At 38.6% G+C, this 16662-nt stretch overlaps 1 protein-coding gene across 23 annotated transcripts in view; it reads right to left on the bottom strand.

Moving 5' to 3' along the window:
- EPB41L3 (erythrocyte membrane protein band 4.1 like 3) overlaps positions 1-16662 on the bottom strand; it is a 332589-nt gene that overhangs the window by 52857 nt on the left and 263070 nt on the right. For 15 of the 23 annotated variants that reach the window (XM_077492490.1, XM_077492492.1, XM_077492489.1 and 12 more), the window contains exons 13-17: positions 9295-9852; positions 7134-7187; positions 4827-4862; positions 4613-4678; positions 3557-3748 (exon numbers count right to left, since the gene is read on the bottom strand). In XM_077492490.1, coding sequence (XP_077348616.1) covers positions 3557-3748; positions 4613-4678; positions 4827-4862; positions 7134-7187; positions 9295-9852 — 906 coding nt within the window. The remainder of the gene's footprint in view (positions 1-3556; positions 3749-4612; positions 4679-4826; positions 4863-7133; positions 7188-9294; positions 9853-16662) is intronic. The other 8 variants (XM_077492498.1, XM_077492494.1, XM_077492501.1 and 5 more) reach the window with 5 other exon arrangements.

Here is a 16662-nt window from a genome sequence, read left to right as displayed (position 1 = left end):
CCCAGCTGCTCAGCCCCACCGAGGCAGGGAGAGCTGTACTTACCAGTCCTGAAGAGCTGGGAGACATTCCATCAGACCCACTCACCGATCAGTACAGGGTGGCTGCTGGCCCGGCATACTGTAACACAGACATCAGTCATATGTATGCTCCGGAGCATAAAAGCTCACCGACCACCTCTGGAGCTGAGGCTACGTCGTGGCCTGCCAAACGCATAGCTGCGGCCTGCACTCGCTCGATGGCCGGACTGGGAGACTACAAGGATAAGGGTATCCAGCCCGTCACCCAGCCGGCTGTTTATAGTAAATCACAGGTACAATCATCTTGTGCAAAAAGTCACGCTTCTGCATAAAAAAGCATGGACCGATGGGCCCGAAGTTTTCCTAGGTCCTTCTCCTTCACTAGGTAAAATAAAACTGATGACTGCATGGGAGGGTGGTTGCCCAAGGGACCGCCCCCTGGGCGTTACTAAGAGTTCTGAGTGTTGTGTTACAACTAATGCCTAGTATCTCCTAGTAATAGGGCATAACAACCCATTGGTTATGAGAGGAGCTGTATCGGTCAGCGAATATAAGAGAAGTGTTTTTTAAAAAGGAAAAGTTCTAGTTCTTCCTGATCTACACACAACTCAAATTAAATAACCTTTAAGCCCCGTACACACACACACATCGGAAATCCCATCAGCAAAAGTCCGATAAGAGCTTTTGGTTGGAAATTCCGACCGTGTGTATGCTCCATCTGACTTTTGCTGGCGGAATTGCCGCCAGCAAAAGATTGATAGCAGGTTCTCTATTTTTCAGACGGAAAAAGTTCAGATCGGAAATTCCGACGTGCAAAATTCCTACGCATGCTCAGAAGCATTGAAGTTCATTGTCTCGGCTCGTCGTAGTGTTGTACGTCACCGCGCTCTTGAAGGTCGAAAGTTGAGAGAACTTTTGTGTGACCATCTGCATGCAAGCCAAGCTTGAGCGGAATTCCGTCGGAAAAACCATCCAAGATTTTTCCAACAAAAACTCAGATCGTGTGTATGCAGCATTAGACCATATTTCTACCTTTCTACTCACATTTGCCATGTTTAGTTCAACCTGTATTCATAATTAAAATTACAATTTAGTCTTTTGTACCGTTGGTAAAAAAAAAAAATATATATATATATATATATAAAAAATATATATTTGTAACTGACTCCACCCTCTATATCTTCTACCTCCACTGCGCCAAGTGTAAAAAAAAAAAATTATATATATATATATATATATATATATATATATATATATATATATATATATATATATATATATATATATATATATATATATATAGTACCAGACTTCCACCTATTCAACACCTAACTAATCTGTGCAAAAATGGATGGAGTAGCAGGAATTTCTTTAATCAGTTTATAAAATGCATAGTCCCATGCCTTGGAAATACCGTTACAGCTGTCAATAAGGTATGGGCTCCATGTATACATCTATTTCTACTTATCACTTTTTTGGCCTCTATCACCCAAGTTCACAATACTTCCAAGACCACTGTCTGTCGATCTACTAAAACAGTGGTCATCAACCCTGCCCTCAGGGCACACTAACAGGCCAGGTTTGCAAGATAACCGAAATACATCACAGGTGATATAATTTTCTGCTCAGTGATTACAGTATTCTAGTCTGCATCTTCCCAATATAATACATAAAACCTGGCCCGCTGTTAGTGGGTGCTGAGGACAGGGTTGATGACCACTATACTAAAGGACTGGTCTACATTATTCTGGGCAGACACCTATCCCTTCTGGGAGACCTCAGTTGGGTACCCTTTCCTTAATTTTCCCCTCCCCATCCTTTTTATTCCCTTCTCCCTCATTTATTTTTTCTTTCTTTGCAGTGCTACTCACTTTACCCTTTTTTGTCAGCTTTGACCTGTACATTATGTTACTAAATGCTCTACATTTGAGTATTCCTCTGCAACCATTTGTCTTACTGATAGAGTGTGGGCCTCCTCAATAGGAAGGAACAGGTAGAGTGTTGCTGTATGGAACATGGGACTCTTTCATTCCCTGGGGTCTTCTCAACCATACTTTTTTTGCTCCGCCACCCCCTAGGCTTATCGCTCATTTATTTTCAGAGGATAATTTCTATTGAGAACCACAATTTATTCATAAAGGCATTAGTGTGGATCTGTTCATCAGAGGTATGATCTGGTGGCTATGATTTTCATCCCTGTAAGTATATTGAATGCTTCAAAGGTTTCCCTGTAAGTGTATATATTGAAGATTAAATTTGTATTCAAGTCAAAAGAACATGAAGCCAGCACAAGAGGGACACAGAGCCACTGTTAGCCACCACTGTGGAGGAGGACCGGCATGGCTTCTGCTTTGTGTTACTCTTTTGCTGACTAGCTGCATACAGAGTTGCAGTACAGAGCAGGAGGTATGCTATTTTTATCTGATTTAGGCCCCTTTCACACCGGGGCGTTTTTCAGGCGGTACAGCGCTAAAAATAGTACCTGTATAGCACCTGAAAAAATCCGGCCCCTTTCACTCCAGGAGCCGGAGGGCTTTCTCACTGCAGCGGTGCGCTAGCAAGACAAAAAGTCCTGCTAGCTGCATCTCTGGAGCGGTGAAGGAGAGGTGTATTGACCGCTCCTACCCATTGAAATCTATGGGGCAGCGCAGCTATAGCGCCACTGCAGTGGCGCTTTGCGGGTGGTTTTAACCCTTTTTCGGCCACTAGCGGGGGTTAAAACCACCCCGCTAGCGGCCACATACCGCCTCTAAAACGACGGTAAAGCGCCGCTAACAATAGCACTGCTTTACCGCCGATGCCGCTCCCGCCCCAGTGTGAAAGGGGCCTTAGAGAAGAAAAATAAATTTACTTTAATGCTACTTTTATAAATATTTTGAAGGAAATAAAATAAGGTTTTTAAATGCCTTCAGGGCCAATACCTTTACGATGTGTATATAATAAAATGGTTTTATACTGTTGCTTTGTGCCATTGAAAATATTCTCAGTGCATACAAAATCTCATATCTTTAGATATAGATGGACTTTGTGCCTGCAGAATTACGAACATTACTATTTCCATCTGAATTTGTATAACTAGGGACCTTTTTGTCCCCCCCCCCCCCCCCCCCCTGCATTCTTTTCTTCTATAAATAAAAAGGAAGACACTCCTCTGTCATAACAAGCTTGAAATCTGTCTTTTTGGCTTTGTTATATACCTTTCTCTATTTTTTTTTCTGGGTCTCTATATACTGTCTACCGTATACCATATCAACACCAAGACCTCCCTTCATGTTTCACAGGAATGTGCCCTTGAACATGATCCATTTACCAACTTTATTGCTATAAAATCAATGCTACTTCAAGTAAAAAAAAGATTATATATTTATTTTCTTACTCTTATACCTCAGCCTCTTGAGGTGACATGACTGGGCACTTGTAAATATAAACACCCTGACAAGCACATAGCTCCAAAATAATTTCTTAAAATTAAGGTAACCTATCAACAAAATTGGAAATTTGCTATTTAGCTGCATAATATGTATATGAAGATAAGTACCTCATCAGGCACTAGTGGTTCAATCATAGGCGCTTCTTCTTGTCTGGCAGCAAGTCTCACAGGAGATGTAGAGAGCCGTTTCTCCCATTCACCGGCAGCTGTGGTGTCTGTTGCTGATTCCAAGAAGGTTCTCTTCAGCTCACTAATGTTAGTTTGATGTTTCATCATTTCTTCTTGATTCCTATCATATTCCTAGATGGAAATGTCAAAAACAAAAGAAAATACTGAAACAACTTTACCACAAAACACCCTCGTCGCTACAACAACAAGCAACCTAAGAGATCCTTGAGTATACCTTTAACGTTGGATACAATAGCTTTTATTTAGAACTTTAACACTTTTCAATACAAAGCTAAAATGTGCAGTCTAATGACAATTATTCTGTCAAATGTTATGAAAAAACCAGTATCTGCCTATTTACTTGAGGGCAGCAATTTCAAATGTCAGCAAGAACCATACTGCCCTTTAGTTTTGAAAAAGACCTACAACGATTATTTTCAAGCAGGCTTAAAATGTGTATGTGCAACACTGAGGGTCTTTATCTTAAACAAGCAGTCTTTACTGCTGATATGAAATTCACTGAACTATATAAATATTACTAGAAATAAAAACTGGTAGCATTGACTGTAAAATGTGTATAAGAATACATTGTCTGGCAAAGCAGCCGTATTTGTAGTTGCTTGACATTGCAGCCACTGAAGGGTAACGGTGATATACAACAATATTAATCAAAAAATATAAAGGTTAGTATCAGGCTGACCAAGTAGATCTAGCTGTCACCACTGAAAAATTCAAAACAATCTGGTGAAGAGTGAGAATTCAAGGGGATTTACCACTGTGAAGTGCTGTAAAGTGAACTCTAACAACAAACAATGTTAAAATACTTAGCAAAGTCTTAAAGTAAATAGAATACAACTAATGCACCTCTATGATTAAAAATAAAATAAAATCAGGGAACACTGAAAGTCCACTCAGTTCACTAAGAGGTGGGGTCACTCAGTCCATGCTAAAAAATAAAATACACATGTACATGCAGTGGTATGTACCAATACCAACCTCTAACATAAGATTACTATGTTTGACATATACATTTTCCCCCTTTATTCGCTTAATGAGACTATTCTGAAAAAGTGAAGAGAGGGAACATTAAGATACAAACAAAATGTTGGACAATGATGACTTTTGCACTAATGTTCCAGATACACCAGATGGGCACTTTGCAACACAAAAACAGAACCCATTATGTTCAATTTAACATTTATTTATTTACCCGAGTCTTCACATCTGTATCATCATCTTGATCCGACTGGAAGCATTGTAAAATATCAAATTGTACAAAACATTTTAATGTATTTTTAGGGCTTTCACATCAGAACAGTTACTAATACTCATTCTAATAATCATCAAGTATTTTTTTTTTTTTTTTTACAAAATCAGCCAATGACCTACAGTACAATGCAATATACAAGTTAATGCACGATTTCCTGTGCTAATATAGTTTTCACTGAATTATTGAATATATAACATACTCCATGTGTATACAACTTTTATCAGCTCAAATGAGCAATGTTAGCATTCAAAATAGATAACCAGCATTTCTTTGGGAAAGCCTAGAAGTCAATTTATTACATTTTATTTTTAATAAATTGCTGGGTGAATGTCTCAGCATTCCCTCCAAATCCATGAATAATACTGTGATGTTTTTAATGTGTGAAAAGTCAGTTTCTATTTTTTGACATTCCCAGGGTGAAAAATATAAAAATAAAGATTGAGTTTACACGTCTGTCTATAGTTCAGGTCTCATCAGTCGAAATCTGTTTTTTCTTAGATGTTGTTGCAGAGACCAATCAGAGGTGACAAAAGTATAAAAGATGGCTATAAACAGAATAGATATAAATGATTGGCATCCGTTTACATGCACTCAGATCCATCTAAATGTAAAAAGGATGCAGCCTTGTTCCTCTTAGAAAATGGGCTTGAACATAGGCCCATACACATGCATTGTGGTTTAGTCTGGATCAGTCTGAAAAACTGACAGATGGATCTAGACTGAGCACACATGTGAAGTGCCTTAAAGAACATTTGACCAATATAGTCGTTTACTCTCTCCAGTAGCAGATTAATTACACCGACGGTAGTGAGCACAGGAATCTCTTTACAATGTGTACACAGTGCAGCAGTATCCCTTATATTTCCTCTTCTAGACAAATGTTTTAGCCTATAATTTCTATTTTCGCTATTCGTCAAATGTTAATAAACTTCTGGTTGAATGTTCTTAAGGTTTTTTCTCTCAGGAGCAAATGTTAGGGAATGTTACATTTGACCCGTAAAAGGCAAGAAATTAAAGGGTATTGGAAGGTTTGCGCAAATTCTGAAACTTTTGGGACAGAATGGGGAAAGGTTAATATATCGGTCATGTATATACAGTTGTCTGTGTCCCCCACTAGAGAGATTTTTTCCTGCTTGTCCTGTTGACAGAGGGCCAGCACCAGTGCAAATCATTGATGTGATTGGTCCAAAGACTGCTGCAAAAATTAAGACAGTGATGATTGGGGATTTCAAATCCCCACAGCTACACCGGCTGCGTGGGCACTGACAGTTTATCACTCACGGTGGCAAGTACAGCAGTGACCGGGTATACAGTGTTAGGTTTACTTTTTCACTTATTCTGAAAAGGTGAACTAACCCTTTAACAACCATTTTTATTCAGTTAGATTTAGTTATCTAAATGTCCCTACTACGAGAAAGAGGAAGTGAAAAAAATCTGCATCTTCTCCAAGAGTAATTAAAGTATCTCCTACATTAAAGCACTATCCAACATGTCATCTTTACCTACCTGAATGCTTAATCGTTAGCCACAAAATAAGTCACTAAAACTTTTTATACAATTTGACACAAATTAATGCTATTCTGTGGATTACTTGCCTTTTCTTGGGAACATTGAGCATCAAGATCCTGGCACTGGGATAGTCTATTTTGATGTAGTATATTATATTAAAAACCTTCTCTTTCTTTTCACAGATTTTATCTATGATTGGTATACAGTGGTTGTTCTTCACTTATTAAACGCAATACAAGTGGATGTGCCCAACTTGTCTTGTGCAAACATTTGAACATAAAATCTATTTGACGCCTAGCTAAATAAAGTTTAACTGAAATTAAAGATACTGAAATTTTTTAAGATTTTCTTTGTTCAGCCAGCAGGCTGAATAGAGAATTCGGACTATGGAGTACACAAATTCATAATAAAGTCGTTCAAGCAAGAAAGAACACATTGGTGTATAGGTACATCTTCAAATGCCTACCAATGTGTGCAATACATTTAAACATTTGGTACAAGTCACACAAAAAAAAAGAAAAAAAAAAAAGATTTACTGATAACAGAAGAAATCAAAATGAGAATAGCAGCTTCCCTTTTAATTTTTAACAACTTTTTTTCCCCCCTTTGTAGATTTTGTGAAACAATGAAGCACTAAATATATTAAACACAGCGCTACAGACAAAACGTTCTATACACAGTCACCAAATCACACCCAGTAAAATACATTTGAGCAGATTGGTCTGTATTTTTACACACCTCTGTGGCGGTCGTTTCACCATCAGCTGCTGTATCCGTCTGTTCACTATCAGTCTAATATTTTACACGACACAAATTCCAAAACGCAAGCGGGAACAAAGAATAAACCCATGTTGTTAGAGAATCACAACATAACCTCATTACAATAGCCTCTTGTAGATAACAAAAGCCAAGAAAGCAAACATAAAAGAGAAAAGCAAACCAACACAAACAGAACAGATTCTGAGGAATACTCAAGGCATAAGTTTAAAAAAAAAGATGAAAAGTATTTTTTTTTGTCTACATAAAACTAGGTCTATGGTTATCAGCATACATCTAAAAGGTTTAAGCTGTACTATATACATATACGTATATATTCCCCATATAGTTTGAATCTGGTCTTCAGTATGATTTTTTTTTATTCTTTTGGAATGCAATATTTAGATAAAACTACTATAACAGCCTCTTCACTTTCAGCTCCTCATTTATAAAATTGTATTGCCTAGTTGCCTGATTTGTCTGCATTACGAAACAGGCAAAATGTATAAAAACTGGTATTTTGTTACTTTTTAAATTACTTAAAATGAATACTGCAATACTGCTATTGACAATTACATTGTCACATTTGATATGTTACATTGATTTGGATAGAATTTAAAAACAGGGCAGTTTGAATAAAAGTTACTACTTTAGGAAGCAGGTAAAAAGATGTTTGTAATCTAAAAAGGAGATATTCTAGTGGTTTTTTAATTAAAAGATAAGTCAATTTCACCCAAAATGAATGTGTTTAAGTTGAATGTGATGTAGTGTTAAATCTTTACTAGACTCCATTGAGAAGATATTTCAATCATAATTCCTAGTACTGTACGACCAGTGTGACTGAACCAAATGATGGCTTTACTCTCTCCAGATAGATCCATAAACAAGAATAAGCAAATCATTTGGGGAATCTTGCTACAAGAGAATGACAAATCCCAGCCGGAGGAGTAAAGACAGCACTGCTGGGTTATGTAACCAATGAGATCTCTGAAAGATATTAAAACACTGAGTTGTGCAACCCATTGGTGCCCATCCAAAATAAAAAAAAATATCAGTTTTGGGTGCAGTTGCCTTTTTAAAGAACTTATTAGTTTCACATGATGTGGGCTACTTTTTTGGGTGCTTATTAACTAGTATCACATTTGTTTTAAGTGCATAAGGCACAGCACCCCAGTGATCTTATAAGCTGAATTTTCTTGTTTGATATTATTAGCTCATAAAATAGCTGCCCGCATATTGTGCAGATTGCTGTAAAAAGTTCCATTGTAGTTTGTTTAAAGTTTCTCCCTTCCCAGTTTGTACTATTCTATAACAAGCTAGACATGGCTCGTCATGCATACACTACTACCCTGGACTCCAAAATGACTTACACAACACTTCCGGCTTGGACAATGTGTATAGCCAATGTAATGCAGACATGTCAGACACAGAACATGCATCATGTGATACACAATGGGTAAAAAGGATCAGGCACAAGCTATGACTACCAGGAAAATATGTCTATGTTGCTAGCTTTAAGAAAATTCTACAACTGTTCTATAAAACAAATACAAAATTTGTTCCTTTGGGTAAAATGGATTTTAGACTTGGTACAATTTGTATATGCTACAGATGCAGAAGCACTGACATTATTTTCTGAAGGTCCCTTCATACTTGATTATAAAAAGGTACCTAGAAACATGTCTTTTCTTTTATGATCTGCATAGGCTTTTACAGCCAAGAGCATGACATCGCTATTGCTCTGATTTTACGGCTGTTCCTTAAATTTTCTTTTATACTACAAATTGCAGGCTGACACCATCCATTACTGTAGCTGTATTATCTGCATTAGGTTCTGCATCCTATCCTATCTGAAATATAGAACGTACAGTAGTTAAGAAAAATCCTATCTTCTGCCAATACCGTACATTTTGTCCATATTAATATCCACAGTTAGGTAAAGAAAAGTAGTTCACAAAAGAAAATGCATTTATCCATATGTTGTGCCTAACCCTTGTGACCTAAGGACAAAACTTCCAAATATTAGCAAGCAGACAAAATGAGGCTCTGAAAGTCGGACCAGTATGGTAGCAATCTAGCATCATTTAGGACTAAACGCACTGAACACAATAAAAAAAGATGTGTTCTATGCCGAGGTACACACCTCATCATCTGAACTGTCACTCAGGTCATTGTCAAGTGAGGCACTCAAGGAGACCGCCTTGGGCTCCAGGTAGCAGAGGCACATAGCCAAAGGAAAAGAGAGCGTGAGGGCACATGGGACAGAGAAAGAGGCTGACAGCAGAAAGAAAAATATGAAGAGGAAACATGGAATAAGGGATGGGGACTGGATTGGAAGATAATGCTGTAAATTTTCAGGCAGGAAATTGGCTTCAGAAATGTTAGGGAAAGAAAGATAGCCATCATCATCTAGCAGAGAAGGGAATGAGTCTGGAAGATGCAAGGAGAAAGAAAACAGAGTCCCTCCTTTGCCAGCTTGCTGCTTATAGCTTATACCCATTTCATCTTCATCAAGGTATAATTTCCCTTTTTGTTCAGAGTCCCATTCAAGCTCATTAGACATTTGAGCCACATCTGATCCAGGCTCACATGACTTATGAGAGTTCTCCTTACATCTCCTACGTAAACGGCTTGAAGATGAGGGGGAACTAGAGCATGACAGTGGAGGGGAATGAAATGGCTCAGTTGAACAACAAGATGGCTGGAGGCAGAGAGCAGCAAACAAAATGTAAGATCAAGAGGACAAAAAGAAAACCGTGATTAGTTAAATGGTATTCTGCAGAGTCGTTATAAAAGCATAACAATTGTTTAACTTTTGTAAATGAAGGTTTTCATAATAAAGAACTGAATTAGTTACATCAGCAATGCATTCATCATGCAAGATCATTTGCATTTAAGGATAAAGTAAATGTCTGAAAAATTTCAGTTTACATTAAAGAAGATCTCCAGTCTAAAATGAAACATTTCTACAGTTTCTTATAGTAGAGCTGGGTAGCTCTCAAACTATTATAACAATTTTTACTCCGTACTGAAGCTTGGATAGCCAATCTCTAAATTAGCTGACCCCATAAACCAGGCATTTGTGTAAGCCCATTCCCCCTGAATCTACAATTTTTATCTTGCCAGTTTTCTTGTGGTCCCTGCCTGTACTGCAGCTGAAGACATAACCCAATGCTTCTGGGTTTGGGAAGCATGTCAAGTCCTGCCATTTGCCAGTGCTCAAGCTTAGCAGACAATCGCGAAATTCAAGCGAGGTCAAATGGCTATAAGAGTGATGTCAATGCTCCTCAAAATAAAACAACTGGTTTTTAGTAAGGGCTACAATAGTCAGGAGTGATGAATTTTTAAGGGGTTCTTACAAAAAGACACTGCTACTTTGTCCTGAATGGGCAGTGGGAGTCATGCTGTGTTTGTACCCATTTTCTGAATGGTGGATGGGAATGATATCCAATATCCCACATATACTTCCAACAGATTTAAGCACTTTAAAATTTTATGTATGATTATTATTATACAGGATATATATAGCGCCAACAGTTTGCGCAGCACTTTACAACATGAGAGCAGACAGTACAATGCAATTCAATAGAGGATGAATCAGAGGGCCCTGCTCATTATTAGGCCACATTCAGATGGGCAGTTATATGTAGCCACTGAATTGCGACAGCAAAAATCAGTGGATTCTTACCGCTGGAATGACTGGGGCACGCAAATAGCTGCTGCCACTCAGTCTATTTAAACTAATGATAGGCTGGATGCAGCCGCTGCTGTAGGCACGTAGCCCACACACAAAGCGGCTACCTGGAGGTAAGAATGGACGTCCAAGCTAGGAGTCGGTCACTGGTTTAAAAAGCCTAAGCAGATGCTGCTTTTGCCCCTGTCATTCCAGCCTCAAGAATGGCTGGGAGTCACCAGCCATGTGAAAGAGGCCTTACTTTTTCTGTAAGGTACACTAGCATTATGTGAAAAGTTTAAATGTAAATAGTGCTTAATGGAACTCTTATTTAATTATAATACGCAAAAAATATTTGAGGTTTATGTCACATGGGAGTTTAAGAATTGAAGAAAGATGGGGTATTTGTGATTTGTTACAAGAATAAAAACATCAAATGCTGCTAACCTGCCTAAGGGGCACAAAGCAGATAGCTGCAGCACACTACGAAACCCTGCTTTTGCAACCAACTGCCAGACTATCCTTCCAAGCAAAGCTGCTGTACTTCCTGAGGTTTGCTTGATTCTTCCTGCCTCCTGCAGGAACGTGTGAGGCAGCCCTTCATAGTGATGGGTTTCAGAGTGCGCTGCAGGTAGCAATTATGAGTCTGTTGCTGATGTGTGCATATAGGTGCCTTCATTATACCTGAAGCAGTTTTTCTCTTATGGCAGAGTCTACTTTAAAGTAGAGCTACACCATTTAAAAAAAAAAAAAATTTATGTAGAAGGGACACAACCTCTATAGTGGATAGAGTACATTGTGCTAATGTAAACATGTTCCCTTAAACAGTTATTTATAGTGACAAAGTTAAATACATAGTACAACAAATCACATTTTCATATAAAACTGGTAATTTGCATATCAGCTCTGCAATGTGTTTTGATGCACCTGCATGCTGCCCATAGACGAGGAATATGGATGGCTCTACCATTACAACCAATTATACAGTTTCAATTTCTGTGGTTACATAAGCTGTACTGAAAATTAGAACACCCAGTTCCCTGCACTTAGCAGTACTGTGCACATTGCATAGACTGTAGAGTGTTCGGTCCTCACAGGACATCTAATCACTGTACTCAAAACACAGTTTTCAGAGCAGATAGGCGATTAGGTTAAAAAACATCTAGCACAGATACCCATTTTGTGGAAGACAGAAAAAAAAGCAACACAAACTGGAAATTGTGGAATTTACCCTTGGCTTTAGTTAAATAGGAATGTATTCACATTAATCACACAGAGAGAGATTACAAACATGCCAAGGGGAGCTAGAAATACATATATATTTAAGTGACCCCTGTATATTATAATCACTAGAGGTAAAAGACAATTCCTGAATTGGGAAAAAAAAAAAAAAAAAACTGTACAATGGAATGAAATTCTATAATTTCCAATTTGTATTACACACACATCATACTATCACATTGCATATCACAAACAGAACTACAATTTATTGTAAATTCATACATGTAGATATCAAGGTGCTATTTACAAAGACTGAAGATTGTAACTACTTTCTACTCTTCTACTACTACTTTTGCAGCAAAATCTTGCTTACTTTTTCACTACTTTATAAAAGTGTATGACATGAAGTTGCTACATCAAAGTTTAAAACAATGCAGACTAAAATTATAAAACTGATCATGATCATAATTACAAGAAAGAGAACCATCTTCATAATAAACTTAAAGGCTGCATTAAATATCCTACTTATTAAAGGCTAGGTGGATCTACATGATTGCGCAACATCCAAATCAGTTTTGGTGACCCCGATTGACATAGACTTCCCTTAGGCACTGGATATTATCAATCAAGTAAATAAAAGCATAAGAGTATTGGTTACACTCTATTAATAAATTACCTATAGTTAATCCAGTGACTTAGTTTTAAGTCATTTGCGCGACAATGACACCACAGGCTAGATCTTACCATTGCGTTATACGCCATATGAGGAGAGCATATGACTTTCATCAGCATTGCTCTGCATTATTTAAAACAATTATTAAATCTAAATGCAAAACTTTGTTTTTAGTTTTGGATTTGGGAATGCTTAAAACCATTTTACTGCCTGTGTCCCACTGGAGAAAACAGACTTCACTTTCTGTCCCTTAGACACACCAGGAAGAGAGAAGTAATCAATGTTTGCTCCGGCGACAACTCAAAATGTTGGATTTTTTACTCAATTACACTCCCGGTGACGATGGTTACCAGGACTAAAAGCAAGGCTGAATTTGTCCAGTGAGTGACCCAGGAAGCGATGGAAACCTGGCGGAGGTTCTAACCCTTTCCTACTCCATGCACCAAAAAAGTTAAATTTTGCATATATTTTAAACTTTGGTTAAAGTTTTGGAACAAGTAGAGACATGGTTAAAAATTGCATCTTTGGCCAGAGCTCAGGATGAACATGCCAGTGGTCAAAATGGTGGTAACCAGGTCTCTTTTACACTGTCTTTATCAGATAAGAACTATAGCCATAAGGTCTGGCAGAATATTTGGTCTTTCACATCTGGAGCCCTCATAATATTATTTGGAGTTTTTAAGTTATGTTTGATTTCATACACAGATCATGTTTGAATCACGTTACAGTGCCTTGCAAAAGTATTCACCATCCTCGGCTTTTTACTTATTTTGTTACATTACAGCCTTTAGTTCTATTTTTTTTTAATCTGAATTATATGTGATGGATCAGAACACAATGGTCTAAGTTGGTGAAGTAAAATTACAAAAATATATACACAAAACTATTTTTCAGAAATAAAAACCTGATAATTAGCATGTGCATATATATTCACCCCTTTGTTATGAAGCCCATAAAAAGCTCTGGTGCAACCAATTACCTTCAGAAGTCACATAATTCGTGAAATGATGTCCACCTGTGTGCAATCTTTAGGAGCACCATCAAATCTATCATAACCAAATGGAAAGAACATGGCACAACAGCAATCCTGCCAAGAGACAGACGCACACCAAAACTCACAGACCGGGCAAGGAGGGCATTAATCAGAGAGGCAGCACAGAGACCCAAGGTAACCCTGGAGGAGTTGCAGAGTTCCACAGCAGAGACTGGCGTATCTGTACATAGGACAATAAGCCATACGCTCCTTAGTGTTGGGCTTTATTGCAGGGTGGCCAGAAGAAAGCCATTACTTTCAGCAAAAATCAAAACGGCACGTTTTGAGTTTGCGAAAAAACGCATGTGGGAGACTCCCAAAATGTATGGCAGAAGGTGCTTGAACTTTTTGGCCATCAAAGAAAATGCTATGTCTAGTGCAAACCCAACACATCACATCACCCAAAGAACACCAACCCCACAGTGAAACATGGTGGTGGCAGCATTATGCTGTGGGGATGTTTTTCAGCAGTCGGGACTGGGAAACTGGTCAGAGTTGAGGGAAAGATGGATGGTGCTAAATACAGGGATATTCTTGAGAAAAACCTGTACCACTCTGTGTGTAATTTGAGGCTAGGACAGATGTTCACCTTCCAGCAGGACAACGATCCCAAACACACTGCTAAACACTTAAGGGGAATATGTAAATGTGTTGGAATGGCCTAGTCAAAGCCCAGACCTCAACCCAATAGAAATCTGTGGTCAGACTTAAAGATTGCTGTTCACAAGCACAAACCACCCAACTTGAAGGAGCTGAAACAGTTTAACAAGGAGGAATGGGCAAAAATCCCAGTGGCAAGATGCGGCAAGCTCACAGAGACTTATCCAAAGTGACTTGGAGCTGTGATAGCTGCAAAAGGTCGACTTTAGGGGAGTGAATAGTTATGCACATTGACTTTTTCTGTTATTTTGTCCTATTTGTTGTTTGCTTCACAAAACAAAAAAAACAAAAAAAAAAAAAACACACAACATCTTCAAAGTTGTGGGCATGTTCTTCTGTAAATTAAATGATGCAAATCCTCAAACAATCTATGTTAATTCCAGGTTGAGAGGCAACATGAAAAAAAAATGCCAAGGGGGTGAATAATTTTGCAAGGCACTGTATGTAGAATCTCTGCAGAAAAAAGTTGACAAACGAGAAGAAAATGTAAAAGCAATTTGTAGATGGTTGGGAAATGCTGGGTAATAGCATAACAGCAGTAGAAAAGGCTAGTGAGGGCAGTGGCATGACTATGATTTAAAGCCAGGTCAACAGGTGGCCATTTACATATAGGATTATCAGACTTGTATGATCTGCCGCCTACTTTCAAACTGATAAAAATCAGTCTATGTTTCAAATATATAAGGCCTTTTTTGGCAGAAATAATGCTAAAAGAAAGTTTTATACTTTTAATAAGAAAGTTTCTGCACCTGCCCCCTACTTCCACTATTTTTCATGCACAGAACCTCAGCTACTCAGCTGTTCTGAACTCTACTAAGCTACCACAAGGCCACCAGGACTCGTTAAAACTGCTTGGTGTTCTTCAGATGGTGCATTCCACCTTTGCAGCCAGTCTGCCTGAGAAACCCATTTAAAAGCAATTTGAGGGCAGCCACCTGCGAATTAGCAGCAGCAGCAACGCTAACAAGTTTTACACTCTCTCACTTAAAGTGGAATCTCTTTTAAAAACAAGATTTTTTTCATCATACCTGTAAAATCTTTTCTTTGAGTACATTATGGAACACAAAGTCAGGCTAATATTAATTATCTGCTGGGTTATACTTCTTTTCCAGGTGAATGGACACTGCTTAACCAAAAGGTCTTTAGACAGGAAGTGATCCCCTATATAACCCCTCCCATACAGGAAGCACTTCAGTTTTGTAGCAAGCACTGAATCCTCAAAACAGAGGGGAGGGATCTCTGTGTCCCATGATGTACTCAAAAGGATTTTTACAGGTAAATATGACAAAAAAAATCCTATTTTCTTTTTCATAAATCATGGGGCACAGAGTCAGACTAATATTCATTACCTGCTGGGACATCCCACAGCAATAGCCTTGATGGGAGGGAGACACTCTGCCAAACAATAGCCATCAGAACTTATACGGCAGCCCGCAGTACACTGCAGCTGAAAGCCGAATCCTTGGCTGCTCTAACATCCACTTGATAAACTTTTGTGAACGTATGCACTGAAGACCAGTTAGCAGCCTTACAAATATGAGCCACAGATACCTGATGGCAAAAAGCCCAGGGAGGTTCCTACACCCCTGGTAGAATCAGCTCTTACCCTAAAGGGAGGAGCTTTAAGTTTCAGATCGTAGGCCTGAATGACCAACTGACAGACTCAATTTGCAATGTAAGCTTTGGAAGCTGCCTGTTCTTTCTTGGGTCCTTTTGGTAAAACAAAAAATGAGTCTGATCCTTGGATCTCTGCAGATCTAGACAAATAAAACTTAACTGCCCGGACAACGTCCAAGGAGTGCAGTCTCTCTTCTGCCGAATGAGGCAGAGAGAAAAAAGAACACAAAATAATGTCCTGATTTAAATGAAAGGCCGACACCACTTTTGGCAAAAAGGATGGAACAGGTCGTAACACAACCCTGTCGTGGTGAAGGATCAAGTATGGTCCGCTGCATGAAAGGGCCATCAACTATGACACCCTTCTAGCCGAGGTGATAGCCATCAGGAAGGCTAGCTTGCATGACAGCAAGTCTAATAGAATTTCAATCATAGGTTCAAATGGTTGTTTCTGTAGCACAGACAGCACCAAGTTTAAGTTTCAAGGACACATAGGTGACCTAATGGGGGGAAGCAAGTGAGCTGCTCCCTGCATAAAGGTTCAGACCAGTGAATGGGAGGCTAAAGGCCTTTGGAAGAATACTGATGGGGCCAAAACTTGACCTCCGATTGTACTCAAAGCCAATTTGATATC

Source organism: Lithobates pipiens, unplaced genomic scaffold (assembly GCF_037356315.1).
Source record: "Lithobates pipiens isolate NorthernLeopardFrog02 unplaced genomic scaffold, aLitPip1_a1.2 Scaffold_19, whole genome shotgun sequence".
Lineage (NCBI taxonomy): Eukaryota > Metazoa > Chordata > Amphibia > Anura > Ranidae > Lithobates > Lithobates pipiens.
This window is presented reverse-complemented; position numbering and strand designations above follow the sequence as displayed.